The 26,926-nt window shown below is 47.7% G+C and overlaps 1 protein-coding gene across 3 annotated transcripts in view; it reads left to right on the forward strand.

The window, feature by feature from the left end:
* The window catches only part of Igsf3 (immunoglobulin superfamily member 3), a 90,761-nt gene extending 65,922 nt beyond the window's left edge, over nucleotides 1-24,839 (forward strand). For all 3 annotated transcript variants that reach the window (XM_074050676.1, XM_074050678.1, XM_074050677.1), the window contains 4 exons: nucleotides 10,564-10,974; nucleotides 14,067-14,474; nucleotides 19,008-19,487; nucleotides 21,723-24,839. In XM_074050676.1, coding sequence (XP_073906777.1) covers nucleotides 10,564-10,974; nucleotides 14,067-14,474; nucleotides 19,008-19,487; nucleotides 21,723-21,973 — 1,550 coding nt within the window. In that variant the 3' untranslated portion in view covers nucleotides 21,974-24,839. The remainder of the gene's footprint in view (nucleotides 1-10,563; nucleotides 10,975-14,066; nucleotides 14,475-19,007; nucleotides 19,488-21,722) is intronic.
* The last annotated feature ends 2,087 nt before the right edge of the window (nucleotides 24,840-26,926 follow it).

Genomic DNA, 26,926 nt, shown 5'->3' on the forward strand with positions numbered 1-26,926 from the left:
CTCTCACCCTATAACAGAGGCCTTTTTAGTACTAGATTGAGAATAAGCGAGTTGTATAAACGATGAGGCTGTTCCTTAGCCAATTAGAGCCTGAACTTGGGCCGCCAGGATGCTCAGGGAAGAGGCAGTGCTTGAGTGGATGTTAAGGTTAATGGAAGGCTGAGCAGAGATGCCATTTGAAGGGAACCCTTGTTATGAAGATGCTGAGGCACGCCCTTGCCTGCCTTACTGAGTAGAGCATTGGGACTGTAATTGTGCTTTTTGTTGTCTCCTCTGTCACTCAGGGTCGGTGTTCTGAGCAGCAGTGCCTGTCACATGGTTCTGCAGCTGGAGGAGGTAGAGGAGATACCCTGAGACTCTGCCTGTCATTGCCTCTTTGGATAAACCCTTAATATCTGCTTGGAGTCTAAGACCACAGCACCTAAAGGACAAATATGGAATTAGTTCATTGAAAGTTCTCGTTACTTGAATTTTGATTAGTTTATGTTGGGACTTTAGGCAAACATGGACAGAAATCCTACAAAGTGCCCTTGGGTGTTAAACTCTGTGCTCAGTACTTACATTTCATTTCTAAATTCATCCCACAATCTGGTCACATGGATGATTGCTCCCCCAGTTTGCTAACGAAGAACCCAAGGCTCATGGTGTTTCAGAGCCTCGGCCAACAACCTAAGGACAGAACTGAGACTTGAGTTAAAGTTGGAATGCAGGTCCCTCTGACAGCGTACATCTCCATTCTCCATTATGCTGTATTGCATTAGTTACTTTTGCATAGCCAGACCAAAAAAACAGAGGGAACAACTTGAAAGGAGAAATTCCTTACTTTGGCTCATGGTTTCATAGGGTTCAGCCCATGGCAGCTTGGCCCCGTGCCCATGATGGGGGGTAGAGCGTGATGGCGGCAGTGGCTTTCGGAGGAATAGACTCTTCACCTCACAGCAGAGAGGAAGGCCTTGGAGACAGGTATAGCCTTCAAGGCACGCCCCCAGTGACGTACTTTCCCCAGCAAGGCCCCACCTCCTGAAGTTTCCAGAGCCTCCCAGAACAGTGCTACCAGCTGGTACCAACCACTCAACACATGAACCCGTGAGGGTCACTTTGTGTTCAAACCATAACAGATATTATCGCCTCCTGGTAGAGAATCACTGGAGGCTTGGGATATCCAGGATCTTCTCCAAGGACGGTCTTGATATCTTTGTACATCGTGTTATTTCTGTTTGCATTTTCACTGAGAAGTGCGATCAGGCAGCGGCTGGCTCTGGGGACTTAGATGCATCCCTGGACTGGGGCTGTCCTGAGGCCTCTGCTTAAAGGTGCACAGTAATGCACTCTCCTGGCCCTCTGGAGGCTGCGAAGAGCACAGAGAGGTGCCCGAGGCCGCACATGACTCCCAGGGTGGCTGGAGCACCAGGGAAAGTGCATTCCCCTTAAGTGTTGCTCTCTTCTCTATAAAATATTTATGCATTTAGCACTTAATATTTTCCAAGAAGCTTCACGTTCCTTCTTCTCTTTTCCCTAAATGCACTGGTCGGTACTGGTTCCTTTATTGGGGGAAAACTACCTGAGGACTAACTGTGTGCTGGAGACAGTAGGGAACACTAGTGCATTATTTCACTAAGTCCTCACTACACCTCTGTGAGGAAGGTATGCTATTCCCATTTCATAAGTATCAGAGGTTCCAAGAGGTGCTAACTTGCCCACCTCAGATGAGCAGTGAGTGGGGAGGTTAGGATTTGAACCTAGGTGTACCTTATTGAAAAAGCAGTTGGGGTGAGGAGACTTTAATCTTTTTTTTGAGGTCATACAGTTAGAAATTACTCCTTTTTGTGTTTTCCTTTTTTTTGGTGGTGGTATTGGGATTTGAACTCAGGCCTTGCACTTGCTAGGCGAGCACTCTACCAATTGAACCACGCCCTTAGCCCCCAGAAATAATTCCTTTTGCATTCAGCTCATGGCATCCTTTACAAAAGAGGGTTTCTCCTTGTAGGTCACTGGTGTGGATGAGTTCTCTACACTAGTTACCACTAGTGACTAGTGGTAACCATGGCAACACCAACTGCAGCTGATATTTTTTGGGCATTTCCTATGTGGCCGTCACCATCCTGAATGCTTCCCATCTAATATCTTAGTTCTTCCTTAGTCAGTGAAGTGTGGGGTGGGGCGGGCAGACAACACTGCTCTCCTCCATTTATGTGTGGGGATACTGCCAGAAGGCAAATAAGTTGCCCAGTGATCCATAATAAATGGTGCAGCCAGAATTCAAATCTGGACAGGCAGTCTGGCCCCAGAGTCCAAGCCCTTAATTTTATTATAATTATTTTACAATTATAATTATTATATGATTTTGTTATATTTATTTTTATTACATTTATTTTCTAGGCAAAGTACATATTTTTACTTATTTACTTAATTTTAAAATCAAGAGTCCTTTGGTGCACGTGCACACACTGGGGATTTTGCACCCAGGGCCTCGTGCACGCTAGGCAAACACTCTGCACCCATCCACACTGCAGCACACATGTTTTTAATTAATGTATCTTCTCCCTGTTTACCACACTGATTTGCTGATCCTTCGTTTTGCTTTGTAGAAGTTGGGGTTGCAAAGTACATAAATAGGTCCTAGTCCCTCAAGACACAGGCTTCTGATGGCATTAAAGGTTCATTTGAGCTTGTTCAAATTCCTTTATTTCTTCTAACTTCTGCCACAAGGTGGCACTAGGACCTGGGGATAGCAGAGTCCCCAGCCAGTGCCAGCCTCTTTCCTTCTACCCTGCATGTATAGCTTGCCCCTTCAAGCATGGACTCAGCCCCGTGCTGGCATTTTCCAAAATAATGTCCTCCCCCTCCCACTCTCCCATTTAAAGAGTATTTTGTCAAATATTCTAAGAGAATCAAATAGAAACCCAGGGACTACTGACTTAACTCAGGCTTCCCCTCTACAATGTCACTTCTAGCAAGCCTCGGTGTGATGCGTGTGGTCTGTGCCCAGGCCAGTCCCTGCCAGAGCCACCTGGTATTTGACTCCTCAAGCCCTGTGGTTAGATGGCACAGTCAGCTTGCTGTAGATGTTTGTCATTCCCTGGTCACGTGTCCAACTCCATCTGCACATCCCTGAGCAATCCTCGAGGAATAAACGCTTCTCCCTTTCTGTCCTTTATTTAGCTTCTCCTGGCTCCCACTGATCATATCGTCTGATCCCCAGGGTGCATTTAGGCAAGACTTGTAGCCAGTTCAACATTCTTAATCAGTTCTTTTTCTTTAATTGTGAAGCATCACCTTGTTTCTTTCTGATTCCCTTTAGCTCCAAAAACACTGTCCAGTTACCGCTAAATACAGAAGCCATAAGAGAAATGTCAGCACTCATTTTCCAAATGTTTATGACCCTGTCTTGGTCTGGCTATTAAATATTGTACATTAAAATTGACAAAGCAATAAACAAGCTTCCAGGAGGACAGCCTCTGGTGGCAGAAAGCCGACTCGTTGGTGGGTTTATTCTGCTGGGACCGCACGATGGGTAGTCCAATGAATATTTAATACCTCCTGGGTGCTGCTAGATCTGTCGTCTTTTATTTCTTATTGCTGAGCTGGCGGATTGGGTTGGCCAAGAGCATTTTCTTTGATTTTTATGCGTCCAGGGCATGTGAACTGGCTGTCCTGTCATAGTGGAGTAGGTGGCTAGCTGTCCCATTCCTCAGAGGGCTGGCCCCTGCTCCCTTTCCAGGCTACCTGGGCTGCTTCTCCTCCTTCCATCCCAGGCTGCTGCCTGTTAATTATTTAACAAACTTTCATATAGTGTTTTTTTTTCCCCTGTATGCGCAGCACTGCTCTAAGCACTTTACAAATATCAACTATTTTGGCCCTCATCAGTCCTATAAAACAAATACTATCATCCTAAATTTACAAAGATGTTTACCTGAGGTCATACAGCCAGTTTTGTAGTAGAGCTGGAATTCCTGAGCAACCATGAGCACAAGAACCCTAAGAGGAGCCCAAGCCCTCTCTCTACACCTTGGCCTTATTGTCATGGTGACACCAGTGCACTTGTTACCGGTGTCAAGCAGCAGGGGTCACTGCTCTGTCTGTAGACAGGTAGGCAGGATAGGGCATGTCCATCTCCAAATCCAGTCCATTGTCCTACCTGCTCACACCTCTGTAAGCATGTTTGAGCACCTTCTGTGTGCATGTACCCTGCTGCAGAGAGGGTGTGTCATGGTTCCTTATTGTGGGCTGCCTGGAGAGGGTAGCAGACCGTGAATGGATGCAGTAAGGCCTTACAGGTGTGGCAGAGCCAGCATAGGAATGGGTACACAGGAAGGATGGGGGTCACCTTATGTGATAGTTAAAAGAAAGGGTGGACCAGATGGCCTGGGCTGGAATTCCAGCTCTACCACATAACTGGCAGTATGACCTTAGACAAGCGTCTTTGGCAGTTTGGTGACAATAATATCTAATTCACAGGACTGATGAGGACCAAATGGTTACTATTTGTAAAGTGCTTAGAATAGTGATGGGCATATAGGAAAAATGGCCTATATGAAATTGCTAAATGAGTAATACCTTAAATGACTTTAGATCATATGTAGATCATATCCTTGTTTTTAATAACAGTTTGCAATATTTATTGCTCTGATATGAAATTTATAATCAGTATAACATCTCTAATCACATAATCCTTAAAAATGGTTATGTTACTACTTGGGAGGTGGCAAACGGGAGGATCAAGGTTCAAGTCCAGCCAAGGTAAAAAGTTACTGAGACCCTACCTGAAAAATACCTAAATCAAAAAAAGGGCTGGGATTGTGGCCCAAGTGGTAGAGCACCTGCCTAGCAAGCACAAGGCCTTGGGTTCAAACCCCCTTCCCTGCAAAAAATGGTTATATTATTGTAATGGTGAGCTAAAGAAGGAATTTTTTTTTAAGTAGTTTGTAATAAGATAGTGTACTTCAGCACGTATGTGCTCAGGGCCGGTGCTACTAGCAGGTACAGTGACAGTCCTTGCTGTGACTGGCAGAGGCCTTGCTGTATGTAATAGTGCCCTTACATATGGAGTGACACCGCTGCCAGAGACCTGCACCCAAACAGCACTACTGGCTGGGACGGGTTTCTGAAGTCTTGAGAAATTCTGATGAAAACAAAGGAAAATCCTTTCTTGATTGACCTGGAATATGTTAAAACTACGGAAAAAAATATCGTGTTGAGCCTTTAATTCCAACACCTGGGAGGCTGAGGCAGGAGAATTGAGACTTCAAGGCCAACTTGGGTTATGTAGTGAGGAGACCCTGAGGGAGGGAGAGAGGAAGGCAGGCAGAAAGGGAGGTAGTGTTCGATTGTATAGGGTTGTCCCGGTAGAGTTTTACAGCCGTGGCTGACTTTGATCTATTAGATATTTGTCCCCCATCTCCAAACCAGAAGGCTTGCCTCCAGACTCCCATGATGCCTACGTCTTGGCTGCCCTGCTGAGAATAGCAGAGGGCTGTAAGAGTGGGGAGCCAATTGCCGATTTGGGAGATTTCCCTGGCTGGGCTAAGGCAGCAGGCAGGAGACGCGTGTGCAGACCAATTGTAATCGTCTGAGAAAGAGGTTGTTAGGCGCTCTGTAGGTCATGGCCCTGCAGAGAGAGGACAGGGAGCCAAGGGGTGTCAAGGACACAGGCCCCTCTGACTGCATGACTGACAGAGGCGTTTATGCCTGCTTCCTGGAGAAATAGGGTGGGGCGGTCCCTAGCAGCTCGCTCTTCATTCTCTCCCAGTCTCTTGGTTGACTTGCTTCCCTCCATTTGAAATATTTCTGCACACAGCCTCTGGCCTCTTCTGTCCCTGACATTACTGTCAGTGATCTTTGTCCTCCTCCCTCCTGCTTTTCCCTCATTGTTCATCTCTCCTGACCTGCTCCCTTCTGCTTTCTGCTTGCACCACTGTACAGAAACCACCATCCCCAGACTTCCCAGTGACCACTTCACCTCCATACCTGTGGCTCCTCAAACATGAATGTGCACCAGAATTGCCTGGAGGGCTCATGAACCGACCAGTGCTGGGCCCCTCCCCCAGAGTCTCTGACACAGTAGGTGCTAGCAAGCTCCCAGGTTACTATGCCATAGACCCACAGATCCCACCCTGAGTGACACAGAATTAAGTACAAACCCAGAGCCCTTCAGTCTGGCCAAAGCTCACCTTTCTAACTTCATCCACTGGACCTGACCATTTGCTGTTCCTTGATCACAGGGCCCAGAGAAGTTGTCATCTTGGTTCAGCTGAGCATCTAGGAGTGCCCTTTCATTTTCCTTCTCCATCTGTTGAACACCTGTTCATTTCATTTCTCAGAGCCTTGCTTAGAGGTCACAACTTTTGAAAAGTTTCCTCTCTTATCACAGGATTAATTATCCTTCATCACCCACTTATTAATTTGTTCAGTAACAGTTGGGTCACTTTGCCCTTCGGGTGCTTAGAATTTTTGCAGAAAGAGAAGACCTTCAGGCCAGGCGCCAGTGGCTCACTCCTGTAATCTTAGCTACTCAGGAGTCAAAGATGAGGAGGATTGTGGTTCAAAGCCAGCCTGGGCAAATAGTTCATGAGACCTATCTCACAAAAAACCCATCACAAAAAAGGGCTGGTAGAGTGGCTCAAGGTGTAGGCACTGAGTTTAAATCTCAGTACCACCAAAAAAAAAAAAAATAACAATGACCTTCAGTGTAAAACAGCATGTAACAGAGTTCCAGCAGAGTTTAAGGGAATCCTTTACTAGTGGAATAAATGCATTTTGTGTCTGTAGACACACACCAACTGGAATCCTAAGTCTGGGCTGGTTGGTTAAGGAAGAGCTGCTGTTCTTCACTGCCAAGGTCCTCTGTCTTTCTGTCTCTCACCTTGATGCTACCCTCTCCTGTATTACCAAACACAGTCTTCAAGCTTTGATCTAAAGTCTGGGATGGAAACTGTCCAGCTGCAGAGATGACGGGGCTGCCCATGGAGGTGGCTCCTGCAGACAGAATGAGTCCTCATCCCTTCTGGCCCTTTTACCCTCCTGTTGGGGTCTTGCTTCCTCTTGCTGATTCTCTGTTGGGGATTAACCATGTTGCAGTCCTGAGTTCTTTACATGTATTACTTAATCCATTTCCCCAGGCAGCTATCTATGCCCAGGATTTCTCAGGCTTTAAAGCTATCTGAATCACCTGACTTAGTGGACCTGAGAGCTACATTTCCGTCAAGCTGCCGTTCTACAAGAAGACTGGTTGTAGAAGTACAGTTGCTCATCTGATACTGAGCTTTGAACTTGGGACAGACAGAGAAACCGAAAGGGAATGCGAAGAGTCAAATTTGCTGAGTGCTTATTATAGACCAGGGCTGTGTTACACTCTTTCTATAGACTATGTTTAATCCTAATGAATGTGTGCCGTTACTGCTCTTATTTGCAGATGAACACACCTCGGTCCTCATTGGTTTGAGTCTTCTAACACTGGAGGGATGGGAGGCACACAGACACACATGTGCACACGCACACTGCCCAGGGCAGGGCCGTGGCAGGCTCCTGAGTGCTTCCTAACTAGCTGTGGAGCCTCCAGTCTCCACTGGGCTTCAGGACAGGTCCTTCACACCCCTGAGATGTCAACTCGTAGAGTACGAGTTGACCTCTTGCCCACCTGTCAGGCGTGCACCAAATTTCAAAAGTGCTTCGCTTTCAAGTTCTTTGACACTTCACAATATTTTGACGTGGAAAGGCAAAAAAAAATGAAACTGCTTTGAAATATTTCTCTTCCTTGGATTCTCATTCTCAGACCATGTGACTGAACTGAAATTGAGTCATAGGATTCCAGTTTTAACATATGCGGTTACTATAGCAATTGAGGTTTCCTTAGTAACAGTTGCAAAAATAATCTGGCCCCAATTAATAATACATTTTAAAGCTCCTTCTACTCTACACTGAACAACCCAGCTTTTTTTTGTTTTGTTTTGGCCAAGAACCGAAGAAAAATTCAGGTGGTGGCCTTTACACTGATAGAGATACTGTTTGCATTTGATGAATTGGGTAGAAAGGAAAGAGAAGGGAACTGATGACTTCAAGTGTGCGGGAATTCAACGGGCAAGCTAATGCCAGTCCAGTTTCCAGGGCTTGGGAGATTCAGTCCAAACGCTGCCCTAGATTCCCAGTGTGCCCTGGAGGACTTTCTGTGATTGGAAGGAGAAGCCAGAAAACTGTGCTTGCTAACAAAAAGATGAAACCAGAGGGTAGGACCTTCTCTCACATGGAAGCTGGTGTGTTCTCTGTGGCTTGAGATTGTGAATTCAGAGATCCTTGGCGAAGAGGAAATCACCTTATGTCCTCAGAGGTGCTTTTGTGTAACAGTGCTGGGATAGAGCCACACCTTAGCTGGCTAATGCTTCACATCCACCTGAAATATTGGTATTTCCAGGGGGACCAAGGGGCAGTGTGGCTTTCAAAAGTTTTGACTCCTTCTGGGACATGTGCTGGCTTTGCATACCCAGATCTAAGTAAGCCAGTTGGCTAGAGCTGGCAGGGCGCCCCAGGGTCAGGGCCGGAGGACTCCGTCCTGTGTCTCAGTGTAGCTTTTGCTCCTGCAGCTGGACTCTGGCCTTAAGAAATGAGACTTTCAGGTGCAATGGCTCAAGCCTGTAATCCTAGCTACTTGGGAGGTGGGTGTTGGGAGGATCGTGGTCCAAGGCCAGCCTAGGCAAAAAGTTCACCAGGCGCCATCTCAACTAATAAAAAACTGGGTGTGGTGGCACACTCCTGTCATCTCAGCTGTGTGGGAAGTGTAAATAGGAAGTGTAAATTGCCATCCAGGCCAGCCCAGGTAAGAAAGCAGGACCCTATTCAAAAAATAAAAGCAAAAAGGGCTGGGGGGCATGGTTCAAGTGGTAGCGTGCCTGCCTGGCAAGTGTAAAGCCCTGAGCTCAAACCCCAGTACTGGAAAGAGAGAAAGGAAGGGAAGGAAAGAGAACAGTAGGGGAGGAAGGGAAGGGACTTCCCAGAAGGGGGCTAGGACAGGTCAGGATGCACAGCTGGAGGAAGCCCAGGTTGATCTCCCTGTGTGGGGTCTTTCCTTGTCCTGAGATTTTCTCAGCTGGAGGAAGCCCAGGTTGATCACCCTGTGTGGGGTCTTTCCTTGTCCTGAGTTTTTCTCAGCTGGCAAAAGACACGAGTGGCGGTAGAGTGGTGCTTTTGCTATCAGTTCCTTAAGAGAAACTTAGAATTACTTCTTTGCCTTTCCTTTTTTTCTCTCTGTTTTTAATTGGGGAGGGGGAGTTAGTAGGAAAAAACAGAGCTGAGTATATGATCAAGTGGGTGAGGTCACAGATCACCTTCATAAGATATATTTTATTAGACCATGGCTTCTCACCACCTGAAAGGTGAACATCATCATTAATTAGCAACCAGGGCGGTGCTCTGGAGTCTGCCCTCCCTGCTGTTTTTGGAGCAGGATGGCATGGAGAAAGAGGAGACTGCTACTGGCTCTGCTCTGTCCCTTTGCTCATCATCATCTTCTCAGCCTTCCCCCACCCCAGAAAGACCCTCCCCGGGACCTTGTCATTATCTGCTACCATAATTCTCCAGCACGCTCTCATCTGCTCACCCACCCCACACGTGTTTCAGCAAACATTGATGGAGTGCTTTCCAGGCCGGGCTCTGTGCTAGACTCTGGGGGTGCATGGATGAGAACACCCACTAGCAGTGAGTGCAGGGCTGAGACTGTCTTAGTCTTTAGGGTACCCCTAGCACTTGGCAGCCTGTAGGAGAGAGAGTAGGTGCTTGGAAATACTGGCTGATTGAGTGGAAAAGGACCGATCTCTGTCCTTGAGAGCTCACTATCTAGGGTGGAAGGGAGGGTTAAGAAGAAATGGCCTGGGGTATCAGAGGGTATTGAGCAAGCCACCTAGTCTGGGACAGAAGTGAGGGGTGGGGAGTGCATGAGGAGAGAAAAGGGTCAGGGTAGAGAGGTGGCAGTGGAGCTGGGCAGAGCAAAGGCCAGAGCTCAGGGTAAACTCATGGTGGGGAGCAAAGTGTTTGGAGGCAAGTCCTGGGAGAGAATTGAGGACAGGTGGGCAATGGGCCAGCTCCTAAAGGAGCTTTGTGCTAGGAAAAGGAAAAGACGCGTGTGGTGACACACACCTGTGGTCCCAGCTACTTGGGCAGTGGAAATAGGAGTATCAGCAAAACAGTCTAAATAAACAGAAGGAGGTGGCTCAAGAGGCCCTGAGTTCAATCCCTAGACTATGATAATAATTTTTAGAACCTTTAGAACCTTCAGGCAGTTGGGAGCCATTAGACGTAAGCAGGGCCAGGCTTTGTGCTTCTGCTGCCTGGCCCTGGGTGGCAGGAAGAGCTGGCAGGAGACAGAAAGCAGGTGAGGACCTAAACCAGGGTGTGGCAAGGAGGAGATAGATGGAGGGGAGTCTCACAGTGAGCCATGTTTTAGAGGAAGCCCCTGTAAGTTCCTTGGGAACTGAGCCAGGCAGCACCAGGTTCCCATCCTCGAAGTAAGGTTGGGATCAACCAAGTTTCTAGGACTATGTGACCGTCTTCTGAGCCACTCCCTTTCCTTTGCAGTGACAAAGCTACAGGTGAGCAAATCAAAGCGAACCCTCACCCTGGTGGAAAACAGGCCCATTCAGCTGAACTGCTCCGTCAAGTCGCAGACCAGCCAGAACTCGCACTTTGCCGTGCTCTGGTACGTCCACAAGCCCTCGGACGCCGACGGCAAGCTTATCCTGAAAACCACACACAACTCGGCCTTTGAGTACGGCACATACGCCGAGGAGGAGGGCCTCAGGGCCCGGCTGCAGTTTGAGAGGCACGTGTCCGGGGGCCTGTTCAGCCTCACCGTGCAGAGAGCGGAGGTCAGCGACAGTGGCAGCTACTACTGCCACGTGGAGGAGTGGCTGCTGAGCCCCAATTACGCCTGGTACAAGCTGGCAGAAGAGGTGTCAGGGCGCACAGAGGTCACCGTGAAGCAGCCAGGTAAGGCAAGCGTGTGGCCATCCTGCTCTGTTGCTTGCCTGCAGACTCTGGGGCCAGGCAGGGCTCTGCTGGGCATTTGTGATGAACTGTCCATAAGGTGCACCCTGGATGTGGGTGCCACCACATAAGCTGTCATCCCAGTGCCCTGTAGTCCTTCCACCCACAGTGGGTCCTGATGCAGACGACACACTCCCAAGAGCATCTTTGACTGTGCTTGCAGGGACAGCTCTCTTCACAGAGACGCTGAGGGCAGCAGAAGCATCAGGGCAGAGTCTGGGTCTCTTCCTAGGTGTGAGTCCTGACCTCACACTGGCTCCATGCCGTATCTGGAATCCCTGCCTGGCTTGAGACCCAATCACCCTCAGCCCCTCTCTCACCCCGGGTAGAGTCCTTCACCCTGACAGGTGGCATCCAGCCTCTGTAGGAGCATGTGCAGGAGAGTGAGCCAGCCTCTGCTTCACTAGCAGCAGCCTAAATTATTGAAGTGTGTCTCCCTGTCATTTCCCTGTCATGTTTTAGATCGGCCCCTAGAACAACCCAAGATAAGGAGGGTCATTTCCTTCCACCATGTGAAGGCTATGCTCCTCCCTATCCCCTTCTCTTCACCCCATGACAAAGACTTTACTCAGCACCACCTCCACGAAGTCTACCCTGGTTTTTCCCATATTATCATGTATCCCTTAATACGCAGAGTGTAATGATTATCTGCATTTTGTTGGCACTACCCTGGAAGCATCAGGACAGGTCTGTCTTTATGTCTTCTGCTGTGGGCACGGCCTCCTTAGTAAGTATTGGGTGACTAGGAAGAAAGTGGTTAATTCCTTGAACACCATAGAGTACGGCCCTTACACTTGTTATTCTCCTGGTCTGGAACAGGCTGGCCTCTGAATTTGTTACTTGTCTCACTGTGACAAAATTCCTGACAAAAACAATCTAAGGGGAGCCAAGAGTGATTTTTGGCTCATGGTTTTGTAGAATTTAGTCTGTGTCACTTGGTTCTGTGTTTCTGGGGGTAGAACATCATGCCAGACAGGAAGCAGAGAGAGAGAGGGAGACAGGAAGAGGCCAGGGACAAGGACCCGCCCCAGTGACCTACTTCCTCCAGCTAGGCCCCACCTCCCGAAGTCTCCGAAACTTCCCAAAATAGTGCTCCTCTCTGGGACCAAGCCCCCAACATGAGCCTTCTGGGGACACTTCATATCCAACCATAACAGACACTGATGCTCGTTTACCTAGCACTTTCTCTGAGAGCTGTTCGAAGGCCGTTTTCATTTAAATAGCACAAGTCACTCTGATTTCCCTTCTCCAGTCTCTTCACAGTCTACATCACAACTCATTCTTTCATTTACTTATTAATACGTAAGCGATCACAAAGCACTTACTCGTGTTTATAATTATAATCCACTTATCAGGTACTGTATCTTGCTTACTCATATATAGTCAAATATAACACGTATACTTACTTATGTAAGCATATACATCTTTGTGTCTGTTGTCTGTTTTTCCCACTAGACTTAAAGCTCCCTGTGTGAGCACAGGGATGGTTTCCTTCACCATCCCTTAGTACCTAGGCAGGAATCAGTATTTGTTTAGTAAGCCAGTGGGTGGACACAGAAGTGCAGTTGTGGCCTGGCCAGTGCTGGATGCAGTAACACTGTTCCCCGCCTCGTCTGAGGACATTGGGAGTCCTGGGATGTTCTCTGGCTGCAAAACCTCGACTGGAGCATTCAGCAGGAAGCCCTCCCTCTTCTGACACTCTGACATGGCTCCTGTGGGCGTTTCCCGTGACCTGTGTCCTGACTGCTGGCCTTGGGCCTTTGAGAATTAAAGTCTACGCAGTGTTCTCTGTCCCTGTGCCTGGCTGCTTCAGTCCTGGTGACTTCCTCAGCAGGGAGAACCTTACCTTGCCTTCCGCATCTCCTCTCTAGCTAAGAGATCTTGGTGGATCCAATTTATCAAGGCAATTTCCACATCTGGGCCTAAGGTCAAGCTGAGTAGGACAGTGCAGAAGGACCATAAGGATCCCTGTCAACACATTTAGTGACATCTCTGTTACTGTGGATTTGAACATTGAACAGAAAACTCGTAACACATTGATTAAAACAGCTTACTTAAATCTGGTTCAGATTTTTGGTTTGCATCTTTATCTTTTTTCTGGTTCTTATTCTACTCCCCCAGCATGAGAAAGCATACACAAAGCCTTTGAAAATTAAAAAAGAGAGAGAGAAAAAGAAAACACAATGAGTTTAATAATAATCTTTCAGCTCAAAGATAAGCAGAGTTACCATCTTACAGGTATATTGAAGAAGAGAGTAACTGTTTAAAATACATTTTCTGCTATTTTTTAACCTTTTAATTCTAACAGCAGTCTAAAACATTTCAAAATTATGGAAATGTGGAAGGTAAAGGATGAAAGTGTCCGGCTTTCCCCCTCAAAAAACTGAGGGGTGTTTGCCCAAGGTGCATTTCAGATTTTAGATCCCTGTGGTTCAGATGAACCCATGAGGGACCTTGCTGAGTGTGCAGGCATGTCAGTGGGGCATGTAGAAAAATCACGGCATTTCCACACTGAAGAGAAGTCTTTAGTGACTTTTAGTGAGTTTCAGACCATCTGTCCTGTCATCTGTCCTTTGCTGATGTCAGATCCATTCTCTTCCCCACCTGGAGCTGGAAGTGACTCTGTGGGCCAGCCATGGACATACGAACTTGGCTTTCCTCACCAGTTCTTTTGTGGTTGACAGTCCAGCTGTTGTGACATCAGTCACCTCACTGTGAGGGGGGTTCTCAACTGTACCCTCTTCCCAGCCACCCCATCAGTCAGTGTGTGCTTCATGGGCTGTCGTTGTTTGGATATGTACAACTCAAGTCTGCCTTTTCCCAAGCCTCTGAACCCAGGGGGACAGCAGTTCCTGTAACACTGGACTCCTTGTCCCCTGGGCACTTACACAGCCCAGGAACGCAGCATGCTTAGGGTAGCACATCTGAGAAATGTGTGTGTTTCTCAGACACCCGGAAGGCTCCTGTCACCCCTCCATGGAAGAATGCATGTGCATTACATGTACGTGGCGACATCTCTGTCCTCTCTGTTGCAGACAGCCGGCTGAAGGTCAGTCAGGCCCAGGGCAACCTGTCGGTCCTGGAGACCCGGCAGGTGCAGCTGGAGTGCGTGGTTGTGAACCGTACCAGCACGGCCTCCCAGCTTGGGGTGGAGTGGTTCGTGTGGAAGCCCAACCACCCGGAGCGGGAGACTGTGGCCCGCCTGAGCCGCGAGGCGACCTTCCACTATGGCGAGCAGGCCGCCAAGAACAACCTGAAGGGGCGGCTGCACTTGGAGAGCCCGTCCCCTGGCGTGTACCGGCTCTTCATCCAGAACGTGGCCGTGCAGGACAGCGGAACCTACAGCTGCCACGTGGAGGAGTGGCTGCCCAGCCCCAGCGGCGTGTGGTACAAGCGTGCCGAGGACACCGCCGGGCAAACGGCCGTGACCGTCATGCGACCAGGTGAGGCCTCAGGTCCCCGGCCTCCACCCTTTGCTGGTTCCCCTGGAAGTGTGGTATTTTAGCCTAGTAAAATGAGTTTATTATTTAATCACTTGCAATTAAATTGATGAGCCTTTTAGGACACATTTGTATTCAGAATTGTCAGGTTTTTTTCTTGTGAATGGAAGATCATGTATCTAGCCTAGGGCAATTTATTTTCTCTTTTTTTTTACATTTGATTTTTGAATTAGCATATGTTAATAATAGGGGATTTCATTGTGATAATTTTATATTTGTGTACGGTGTACCTTGAACAGATTCACATCCCTCCCATTACATTCTGGTTCCTTCCTCCTCTTTTTTTGACAGCACGGGGATTTGAACTGGGTGCGTCATGCTTGCTAGGCAGGTACTGTACACTTGAGCCACTCCACCAGCCCTCCTTCTCTCTTTTTTCAAACAGCGTTTAGTGGCTTTCACTATACTGTGTTTATACTCTTCACCCCTCCCTGGATTTCTTAATGAGAATAAAAGCTAGCAATTAATTATTACAAATCATAGAATATTTTCTTCTAAAGAATATATTCAGATCTGGTCAAGTAGCTAATACACAAAAAAGAAAATCCTGAAACCGTAACCACGTGATCAAAAAGTTAAACCTCTGGCTTTCATTGGAAAAGGATTCTTTAAATAGAATTCTCCAGGTCCTCTCTCACTTGCTAATAATTTTATTGGCACTAATGACTGTGGCCTTTTGCTCACCTGTCCCTGTTGCTGTTTCTGAGGTACTAAATGCACCTAATTACCAGATGCACTTGTCATGCCTGTAAACACCTCGTTAGGTCTTTTGCAGTAACACCTCATTCACCCACATCAGAGCACAAGTCCTCAGGCCCACGAGGACATGGAGCAGTGCTGGGTCTGTGGCCTCTGTCCTGTGACATGTGACGCTGCATCTCATTTATTTTCTAGTATCCTGGTGTTCGCTCTTGAGGTCTTTGTGCTCTTGGAAGCTTTCGTGTCTGGATTGAGCCACTCTTGTCTGGGGTGGCAGTTTGGAGTCTCATGGTTGCGCTGAGCCCCAACACACTTTGAGAGGTGAACTCAACCCTTGTTTCAGGAATGGGCATTATCACGGTCACATGTGTCACCTAAGCTGAAGGAGAAGTCACCTCTACTTTGAGTTACTCATATTTTCCCTTGGGCTTTTACACTTGTATTTAGTTGCTGGTTTTTTGTTTTTGTTTTTGCTTTTGTTTTTTAGCTAGTCTGGACACTGCTGTTTGTCTTTTCCTGGAGGTGAAATTGTAGAGAATGACAGGCGTTTGCTCTTCCCCAACTGCCACCCAGTTTGACCTCATTGCATGGGGGCCTGGTGGAGTAGGAGGAGACTTTTTTTTTTTTTTTTTTTTTTGCAGTACTGGGGTTTGAACTCAGGGTCTACACTTTGAGTCACTCTATCCCTTTTTTGTAACTTTTTCAAGATAGGCTCTCATGAACTATTTGCCCAGGCTGGCTTTAAACCATAATCCTCCTGATCTCTGCCACCTGAGTAACTAGGATTACAGGCGTGAGCCACTGGCGCCTGGCATGGGGGGAGACATTTATTGAGCACCAGCTATATCCCTGCCAGAGTTAGGAGACATATGCTCAGTCTTCCTAGCAACCCCGAGTGGTAGGTTTTACTAGTGAGAAAAAGGAATCCTGAGGGATTCTGCAGCTAACAAGAGCAGGAGGAGCAGCCACGAGAGTTTCCTTCCTGCCACGCACATTGTATGTCCCCACTGTGGCCCTTCAGCCTGGGACTCTGCAGACGCTCCAGTCTAGATCTCCCTCCCTGACTTCCTTCTGTCTGTCTGTCTGCCCCTGTGTAAGTTGATATACTTACAAAACATTCAAAACAGAAAAGTATAGTTGTGAAATGTTACCCAAAAACCTCATTCCCTATAGCCATCTGCTACTAATACTCTGGTGTGTATTTTTATCTTTGCCTTATGTCTTCATCTTCCTGCTGCCTCCTGCTCTAAACAGAGTCCAGACCACACTGTTTTTTTTACCCACTCAGTGTTCTTTTATGAGCATTGAAAGCATAACGACCATTTTTACTGACTGCATAATATTCATCGTGCAGATGTACTTTAAAGATTTGTTCTGAAGTGTAAGGTGAACACATAGAAGACTTAAAATAGTGTGACTCGGAGATGTTAAGATCATTAACATCTTTCTGTTGCTTGGGAACAGCCATTCTTCATAGAATAAAATAGATAAAGGGCTCCTGTGTTCGATGGAATTATAGTTAAGTAAATTAGCATTTGTGCTCAGCTCACAAAACTGGAGAAGAGAGAAACCACCCACAGCTCAGGAGGTAGAGGTCAAGGTGGCAGCCAGGGGAGCAGTTGGTATGAGGTGGAGAGGTCAGGCTGAGACAAACATCTTATCCTTAGAAAAGGAGAATGCTGACATCAGAACAGGGAAAAGGACTGGCCAGTTCTAGAAGAGACAGACACAGGGAACCACTCGTAGAGGGAGGGAGGACATAGAAGATGGAAATTCACTCAAAAAACTTGCATTGAGTCATTAATACACAAGGCTGTAGACAGGGCCAGAAGCCATGGCCAGCCATTAGGAGAGAAGAGAGCAGAGGGAATGTGGTGGGGAAGGGGGCCTGGGGAAATTAAGCATCTGACGACGGTGTGACCATGTGGCCCCCTTGCTATGATGGGTGGCATTGCACATTGGCCAGGGTCACCTCCTGTGATACACAGCCAGTTGCAGGAGCTTTGGAATATTGTGCCAGACACTGGAAGAGAGGAAACACCAAGGTCCTTGGTCAGTGGTCAAGTTCTCAGATGTGAACTGATCTGTGGACTGATGGCCATCCTGCCATTTTCTGTCCTTGAGCACATTGTCCTCCCTGCCAGAGCTGGCAGGGAAGTTCTGGGCCTTCCTGTTGTGTGCACATTGAAATTCCAGATGATGGGGGATGTGGAGGAGCTCAGCAGAGCCCCACAAAAGCACGAGGAAGCCCAACTTTGGGTTCACCTGTGAGCAGCATCGAGCCAACGTGCTGCCAGTGCTTGGGAAATGCTGCTTCTGGTTCCATCCAAGTCGAATCTGATTCGCCATGTCTACTGTGAACGTTACATTGGATCTTTGATGAACATCTCATAAACACAGCCAAAGGGAGTTAGAACCTACCACAGTGAGTCAAAACTAAACACAGCAAAAATCTCAGATGACGGCCTATCTGGTGGGGTCTGTGACTTTCCTGTCCTGAGTCTCTCTCTGTGGTGACCGTGTCTCCCACATGAGTTGGGAGCACACTTCACGTACGCCTTTCTGAGAGGTTCACACTCAGGGAAAGGCCCTTTGGAGCCTGTGGGTCTTTTAGCTTCAGTCCCTGGGGAGGATGTGCACACAGTATAAATTCCAGAGTTCCCGAATAGATCCATTGCTTCCTTAGGATTACTATAAAAAATTGCCACAAACTATTTAGCACACAAGAAATTGATTCTGACACAGTTCTGAGGTCAGAATGAGGGTGTCAGCATAGCCACGCTCCCTGAGGAAGAGGCTTCCCTGGACTCTGTCAGCTTCTGCCTCCCCTCCAGGCATTCCTGGTCTGCACTGTAGTGTGTCTCCAGTCTGTGCCCCCATGTCAGGGGCCTTCTTTCTGTGCATCGTCTCCTTATGAGAACACCAATTGTATTAGTCTTCTTGGTTGACATAACAAAATAACTCAGCTGGGGGCTTAAGTGACAGACGTATGTTCTCAGGGTTCTGGAGGCTTGGCAGTCTGGTCTGGTGTGGTTGGGTTTTGGTGAGGGCCTTTACTGGCTTGCAGATGGCACTTTCTCTCTGTATCTGAGCTTGGCCCCACATGGTGGAGCCTGGACAGCGAGCTTTGTCTCTTTGTTTTCTTATAAAACCACTTATCCTACCAGATTAGGGCCCCACCCTTCTGGCCTCAAACCTTCATGACCTCAAAAAGGCCCTCTCTCCACATACAGTCACACTGGAGTTTGGATCTCAGCCTGTGAATGTGGGGACAATATATTGCACTTTGTGCCAAACTCAACCCAGGGTGACCTTGGCTTGGCAGATTACACCTACCAATAATCTCTCTCCAAGCACAGTCACATTCTGACGTTCTACGTGGACGTGAATTTTGAGAGGGACACTATTAAGGGGTCATCCACAGTGAGAACCAGTGTCCCTCCCTGAAGTACTACATGCAGCCACATTACCAGCTTCTTGCAAATTCTTCCACAGATATTTTATGCAAATGTAAATAGGTATGTAAGAAAGAGATTCTTTTCTGTGAACGGTGATAAGTACAATACATCGTTTTCTTGACTCTGTTTCCACATGTCTGCACGTCACCCGTGTGCCTTTCCAATGGACACTCAAAATCCAGTGGGTGGATATTTTTACTACAGCATAATATTGGGTTTGTTTGGGTTTTTCTGGGTGGTACTGGGGTTTGAACTCAGGGCCTCACACTTGCTAAGAAGTCAGCCTCTCCTCTCTTCTTTGTCCCCTGTCCCTCCCTAGATGCCGCCCTCCAGGTAGACACAGTGGTCCCCAATGCCACAGTGTCTGAGAAAGCAGCTTTTCAGCTGGACTGCAGCATCGTGTCTCGCTCGAGCCAAGATTCTCGCTTTGCTGTGGCCTGGTATTCCCTAAGGACTAAAGCGGGAGGGAAAAAGGACAGCCTTGCCGTGGGAGAACACGAGGAGGAGGAGGAGGAGGAGGAGGAGGAGGAGGAGGAGAACGACCCAACAGAACGGACAGTCCTGCTGAGCGTGGGCCCAGATGCAGTCTTCGGCCCAGAGGGCAGCCCCTGGGAAGGCCGGCTGCGCTTCCAGAGGCTGTCACCCGTGCTCTACCGGCTCACAGTGCTGCAGGCCAGCCCCCACGACACGGGCAACTACTCCTGCCATGTGGAGGAGTGGCTGCCCAGCCCTCAGAAGGAGTGGTACCGGCTGACGGAGGAGGAGTCTGCTCCCATTGTCATCCATGTGCTGGACACAAGTGAGTTTCCCCATAACGGAGGAGGGCTGTCACCGCTGACTCCAGCTATGCCTGGGAGACAAATTCAGAGCTCCACGTTGGGCTAATAAGCAGTTTTCCTGATTGTCGGGAATATCTGTTAGTAGATTTGAAATATGGTAGAACTTGTGGGTAGATGAGTGGTTCAAGTGGTAGAGTGCTTGACTGGCAAGCCCAAGGCCTTGAGTTCAGATCCCACCACCAAAACAATTAAAAAGAGATATGGTGGGATTTGACGTTCTAGTTCATGTAATTGACCCTCGACTGCCCAGGCAAAAAGAAAACAAAGCAGGAATAGGAATTAAAGTGATAATATGCCCTATAATCTTTCGGATAAGGCTGATGTTCCACCTGCCTATTTTTGGTAAGAGTTCCTGGTGCAAGTATGTCCTGAGATGTTACTTTGTTCCTTTTTTGTGTGTGTGTGGTATTGGGTTTGAACTCAAGGCCTACACCTTGAGCCACTCTACCAGCCTTTTTGGTGATTTTTTTTTTTTTTTTCCGAGGCAGAGTCTGTAGAACTAATGCCTGTGATCCTCCTCATCTCTGCCTCCTGAGCAGCTAGGATTATAGCATGAGCCACCGGCACCCACCATTTTTGAACACTCAGTCTCATCTCTCCTCAGTGAATTAGCAAGGCTTCACATTCCGAACAGGAAGAAAGACAGTGAAGCCTGACTACACCTCACTGTCTGTCCTTTTCTTACATTTCTGGATCGCTTTTATTTTGGAGGTAGATGAGATTTAGGTGGATTTTGCCTGGTTAGTGGGAAGGACCAGCCTTGAAGGGCAGTGAGGGGTGAGAGGCACAGAGCTGCAGCCCCATTACTGCAGAGTGACCCTGAACACAGCACTCTCGCTCTGAGCAGACAGGAGGAAAGACTTACCGGCTTGAATTATTTAGTCTAAAAAGGCACTCTGACAAAATATGAACTATATCAGACTCAACATGGTGTTTGCTCTAGTAGAATTAGCTTGTTATGCAGAAATTTTAAAATTTGTTAGAATTGTCAGCTTCTTTTCAGTCAAAACATTTTTTTTGAACTAGGTGGAGGCAGGAGGATTGTGAGTTCCAACCAGCCTGGGCTATAGAGTAAGACTCTATCTCAAAAAACAAACAAACAAATAAAAAAAAACCCAGCAAAAATACCAGTTCACAGTCTTGCTGAGGCTGTGAGTTTATCATTTCTTTCTTTGCCTTGATCCCCTCCTTGTTAATGCTACATTTAATGAAACAATATGAAATTGAAATCTGGTAGACCTAAAGAGCCTAACCATCAGCAGCTTCATGTACTTTGCAAATCTAACAAGTGAAAATTTCTGTTAACTCCCCCGACCCCATACTGGGGATTGAACTCAGGACCTCGTGCTTGCTAGGCAAGGGTGAATGAGCCACACCCCCAGCCCCTTTGCTTCCAGGTTGTTTTTCAAATAGAGTCTTGAGCTAACTTTGCCTGGGCTGGCCTTGGAACTTGATGCTCCTACCTCTAGCTGGGATTGCAGGGCTGAACCACCACACCCCAAACGTGAAAGAGGAGGTGTTTAGAGCACATGTTATATGTCTACTTGTGGACACTTACAACTGTTAAGCTACAGAGGGATACATATCATTCAGCAGCCCTGTTTTTCAGGGAAAGTGTAGGCTTTCAGAGACCAGGCTCCCAGCAAGGTCAGGTGAATTATAGAGCAGCCCCTCCTCTGGGTACCAGGGCTCCTGGTTTCATTCTTTTCCGTATCGAGCCATAACTGCACTGTGCCGCCCCTGACACGTTGGGCACCATCAGTCCATAAAGGCGGTGATCCCATTTACCAAGAGCACCACTTGTAGTACAGCTGCTCTTAGGAGCCGACAGGAAAGCAATGTTCCCTGAGAAGGGCGTTTGAAGCAGAACTAAATGCAAAGGGGCGTGTGAAATATAACCACCCAGCAAGTTCAGACTGAACTGCAGTCAGCCTCGTTACCGTCCTAGACGCAGTCAGGTTCACGGTCGGTACGCTGCACTTCATTATTATAAGGCTTTCCAAGCAGAAACAAGGGCTCTCTCTGGAAAGTGGAAACATGGCGTTGTTTGACCCTCTAGCTGTGAAGGGGAAGTATTGTGTGTGCCCTTAGTGGGAGCAGGAAAGGCAGGGCAGCTGTAGCGGGGGTCTTCGGGAGCAGGTGTGGGCAGTCCAGGCTCGAAAACCTCAGCATGTTGTCTCTTGTGTCCCTCCCAGGTTCCACCCTCCAGTCTCTCATCTGCTCCAATGACGCACTCTTCTACTTTGTCTTCTTCTACCCTTTCCCGATCTTCGGCATCCTCATCATCACCATCCTACTGGTGCGCTTCAAAAGCCGGAACTCCAGCAAGAACTCTGACGGGAAGAACGGGGTGCCCCTGTTGTGGATCAAAGAGCCGCACCTCAACTACTCCCCCACTTGCCTGGAGCCCCCTGTGCTCAGCATCCACCCAGGAGCTATAGACTAAGCTGGTGGCAGGGGTGGCATGCCCCAGTGGACATCAGCCATGGAGGAGCTGTGGCTCCCCTTCGCTGCCTGTTGCTCTGTGATTGGACGGTTGGCAGCAGCCAAATTCTGCAGGACTGGTGAAGAAAACCGTCAGACTTGGACAGTCCCCCACCGGTCACAGAGACGACTGCCTCCAGGTGGCAGTCTTGGTTCCTTAGCTGTTTGCGCCCAAATGTCGTGACCCTGCCATCATAGGCTTCTAGTTTGGGGTTTTGGTAATGTAGTGAGTAGCTCCAGGTGCCACTCCTACCCACCAGTTTATCTAGTGTTCTCCGATAGATGTCACAGGGGTTCTTTGTAATGTCCTCTTTTAAAATCCCTTTGGTTTACCCCTTTTGGATTCCATAACCTTGTGGACAAATGTCTCTCATACACCACCGATGGCAAGAGGAAGGACTGCTTTATAGTAACAAGGGATCTCTTCCAAGACTTTTTGTTTGGGCACATTTTGAAAATGCCACACTTGTGGATCAAAATACACCCAAACATTTTTTTTTTTTTTTTTACTTTCTTAACAAGACTTGAAAAATGTGTGTAGCGTGGGCCCAATTTGTATCTTATCTTTTCCCTCAGCTGGAGTTGTTGGAACCACTTTATAGTCAAGACGAAAGCATCGAATTTTGCTTCAAAGAACTGTGTATGTGCCAGAGGAATCCTGTGTAACCCTATTAGGAGGGAATGGTGTCTGGCCAGCCTATCAGTCAGGGAGGCCAAAAGGCCTTCATCCCATCCTTGTCAAAAGATAAGAACACTGATTTCTTTAAATAATAAGTCAAAAGGTCAAATAACCCATGATTTCCTAGCTGAAGTAGTGGAGGGCTGCAGCCACCAACCTCAGATCAATCCAAGCTAGTGATTTGAGAAGGAAGGAGAGAAGGCTGTTATTGGCCTGATCTGTTCTGCAGGTGCAGTGTCTGATGGCTGTGAGCAGGTGGCTTTGACTTCAGGTGCTTTGCCAGACTCTTAAGGGAAAGTGTCCAGGGAGCCTGGAAGGAGGACAGTCCTGAGCTGAGCCCAGGGGCTGAAGCAGCCACTGCGTGCCCGGTGTAGGGTGCTGGGCCAGCCGGTGACAGTAACAGGTGAGATGGGGTGTCCAGGGCCTAGCGGTAGGGAGCCTGGAGGCATTCTGCCCCGGAGGTGTAGATGTCTAGATGTCTCTTCCTCGTTCTGATGATATCTTGGTTATTCTCTCTCTCCACATCTCACTGCCATGAGAATATCATCCTGGACGATATTCAGCTAGACATAGCTCTTTGCAATCCTTGCCATTAAGTCTGGTGTCTTGGCACACAGCTGTAATCCCAGCCCTTGGAAGGTTGAGGCAGGAAGATCAAGAGTTTGAGATTAGTCTGGACTATATATCAAGACCCTGTCTCCAAAAAAGAAAAGCATATAATCCTTGCTGTTTTACCTAGCCTGAGCAGTGAGCACATGCCTGGATCTTTCTTTTTAGTGGTTTTAGCTTTCTTGGTTGGTATTGAGTTTTCAGTGTTACTACCCCAGTGGTCAGTGTCGCCACACTCTTGGGCCAGGTGCTTAGCTCCTCTGAAACATCCCCGGTTGCAAATAGTTCCTTTTGCTCACTCCTTAAAGGCATTTTGTACCCTTGCTTCCCCATATTCTGCTGGCCACGTGTGCCATCTCCTTTCCCCAGTTGTTGGGGGGTCCCATTTGGAAAAAGTCACCAAGGATGCTGGAACTAAGTCTTAAGAAGAGATTCCTGTGAATGCGGTTCTGAGAATGGACAGACTCCAAGGGAGAAGGGTTTCCCAGGCCCCATGAGTATGGGTGCTCACCAGGGCTCTGTGGCTGTGTGGGCAACAGGGGCTGCTCAGCCAGGACCCTCCAGTGCTCTCCTGTGAGACAAGGTGTAGGCTGTGCCACTTTCATCCCACTGGTGCCTACCATCCTGATTCTCACTAAGGCTGCAGCAATGCATTCGAGGTACAGAACTGGCTTAAGTCATGAAGCAAGAATGTCTTTTGCCCTGTTTCTTCATTTCAGGGGTGCAGGACGTCAGTGGGAAATTGGGTGACTCTTGATTTTTAGGTTGAGTCCACGAGGGAAGTTGACTGACTTTTCCTCTGAATGGAAGGATACCAGAGGGCTGGCCGGGATTAAAGACTTCAGTGTGAACTGGGTCACAGCTGTAGATAAGTAGATGCTACACATAATTAAATGTGTGACGCAAGGACAGGAAGTTTGAAAGGAAAAAAGAAACCGAAGCCAGTATTTTAATAATTGCTTTTTCTGTGTATTTTCTATAGGACTGAGGGATACCATCAAAGGCTAAGCTTTTTTGAGCTTTCTATGAAAAACAAAAAATAAAAAAAACCCAGAACCTTCGTTCTGTGGCCATTTCTATGGAAATGTGGTGTCAGGTGAGTGGTGATGGTGCTCTCCAGTGGCTGCGAGCCCTCATTGCACATTGTCTGCTGGACAGTTTGAGTTCAGTGACAAATTGAGTTCAAGAGGAAAACTGCTGGATACTGTTATGTACACCTACAATGTTGCATTTGTGAAAATCTACACTGTGCTAGGAGCATCCCAGGAATGGATATGACCACACCCTCGTTCACCAGGGTGTTTCTGTAGCAAGTTTTCATATTTTTTTGCAAACAATGGTTTCTCTGCGTTAACTGTTAAGAAGAAGAAGAACAAAAAAAACAGATGGGGTAAGAAAACGACCCATGCATGATGTAGAGAGCTGTTGACTTGGTTTTGTTTTTTTTTTTTTTTTTTCTAAAAGGAAAAACTATTTGTAAGATGTTGCACTAAAACGTTTTATATACACTTGAGACCTGTAGTAAATTATGTTGACAATATGGCTGTTTGTGTTTTCTGGAGTCTCCCTTCCTCCTTCCCCTTAACCAGTCACTTTCCTTTATAGGACTATACTGCAGTGGCCTGGGGTTCTGCCCTTGGCACTGACCTGCTAGGCTCAAGGTTCATGAATTGCAGCCCCACCCCCAGCTTAAATGATGTTTTGTACAGTTTTTTTTACATCTCTTAAGACATTTTATTGCCATGTGCTAAAATGTCCTAGACCATGCCTCTACCCTGTCACAACTGTGTTGCTCCTGGCGCCATGGACGTGCATCAAACCTGGGAGCTGCAGAACTTAAGCCCTCTAGTGCTCTTGTTTTTGTTGTTGTTTATTTGGGTGGAAACAGGATGAGGGAGACCTTCCGGGCCACCGTGGTCTGTACAGCACAGCACCACACCGTCCTTCTAAAAATGGTATAGTGCGCCATGACTGGGAAGTGGTCAGTTAGCAGGCACTGGACATCTCGGTACAGCGAGGCCACACAGCACACCAGGCTGTGTTCTGCACACAACATAGATGCTGTGAGAGGCTTCTTGTGTGTACAAACAGAAGAACATCAGAGTGATGGAGCCCATGGCAGTCATGGACCGGAATCCACCTGTGATTCTTTAAAATTCCCAGAACGTGCAGAGGGGAACGAGACAGAGGGTAAAAAGCAGAAGTGGTGCTTCCCTTCTCTTCCCATTCCCTTCCCTTCTTTTCCCTTCCCTTCTCTCTCATTTTCTTCCCTTCCTTTTCTTTTTCTTTAATTAAGTCCAGACTTTCCAATGCTTTCCTCTGCCCCCCAGCCCCGTTTTCTGCATCCTTATCAACTTCTTGCAGCTGCCGGCTTGGCCAGTAGCTGAAAATGTGACTGTTTATCCCTTACCCACAATGGTTCCATGTTAAGTATTATTTTTGCCTAATTTTTCTCCCCCAAATGCTCTCTTCCAGGAACTAAATTATAAAAAAAAAAAGGGGGGGGGGTGGTTATTATGGAGTAAAATGACCCCTTTCTGGGCCCTTTGTGAAAATCCACCCAGTGTTTAGAAAAATGAAATGAATGTAGCCTCCCCATGAGGTATCCATGAAAAGGCTGATTTGCATAAATGCAGGATTAGAGGCCTGGTCTTGCTCACCAAGTTGCAAGATTTAAGCTTCAGAGGAGTAGTTCAAGGGTTTGCCAGAAATTAGAGCACAGTAGAGTGAGGTGTAAGGAAGCTGGCCGAGTGTGCTGTCATTTCTTACTTTCTCGTCCAGGATTATCCACAGTGACAAGAAGCTAAAGCTGGACCTCACAACTGAGGTCCAGGATGAAAATATCCAATAGTCCTTTTAGTGGCAAGTTCTCCATATGTGAAGGGAGCGTTTTGGCTGGCTTCCCTGTGTTAAGGGGAGTCTCTGATCCACTTTGGATTTCTGAAGTCAGCTGGACCAGGCACACAAGCACTTGTTAAAATGCTTTGTGGAAGAACAGCATTTACCTTTAATGGAAGGACTGGCCCTGCTCATTGGTCTGAGGAGAGCGCAACCAAGAATGACCTAACAAATCACTCCTCGACAGGTCCCTGGAAAACTGTGACCTGACCTGGGGTACTTCCCCAGCCCGCAGTGACATCCGAGCCTGCTCCTGTGTGAAAGGGCACACAAGGAGGCTTGGGGCTTACTGGCCTGGGTGGACTCCCAGTGCTGTCCCCTACTGTGGGTCCTTTAGCAAGTCATTTACTCTCTCTTAGCCACAGTTTCCTCCTCTATAAAAATAGGGTCAGTAATAAAAGTAATTCAAATAGAGCTCCCATGACTCATGCCTGTAATCCTAGCACCTCCTCGGGAGACAGATGGAGAGGATGGAGGTTCAGGCCAGCCTGGACAAAAAAGTTTGCAAGTTTCCATCTCAAAGGAAAAAGGTGGGTGTGGTGGCATGTCATCCCAGCCATGGTGGAAAATGTAAAATAGGAAGCTCTCAGTCCAGACTGGCCTGGGCAAAAAGCGAGACTCTTATCTCCAAAATAAACAGGAAAAGGGTTGGAGGTGTGGCTCAAGCAGTAGAGCTCCTATCTAGCGAGTGGGAAGCCCTGAGTTCAAATCCCCAGTACAGCTAAAAAA

The sequence above is a fragment of the Castor canadensis genome, chromosome 12, assembly GCF_047511655.1.
Source record: "Castor canadensis chromosome 12, mCasCan1.hap1v2, whole genome shotgun sequence".
Classification (NCBI taxonomy): Eukaryota; Metazoa; Chordata; class Mammalia; order Rodentia; family Castoridae; genus Castor; species Castor canadensis.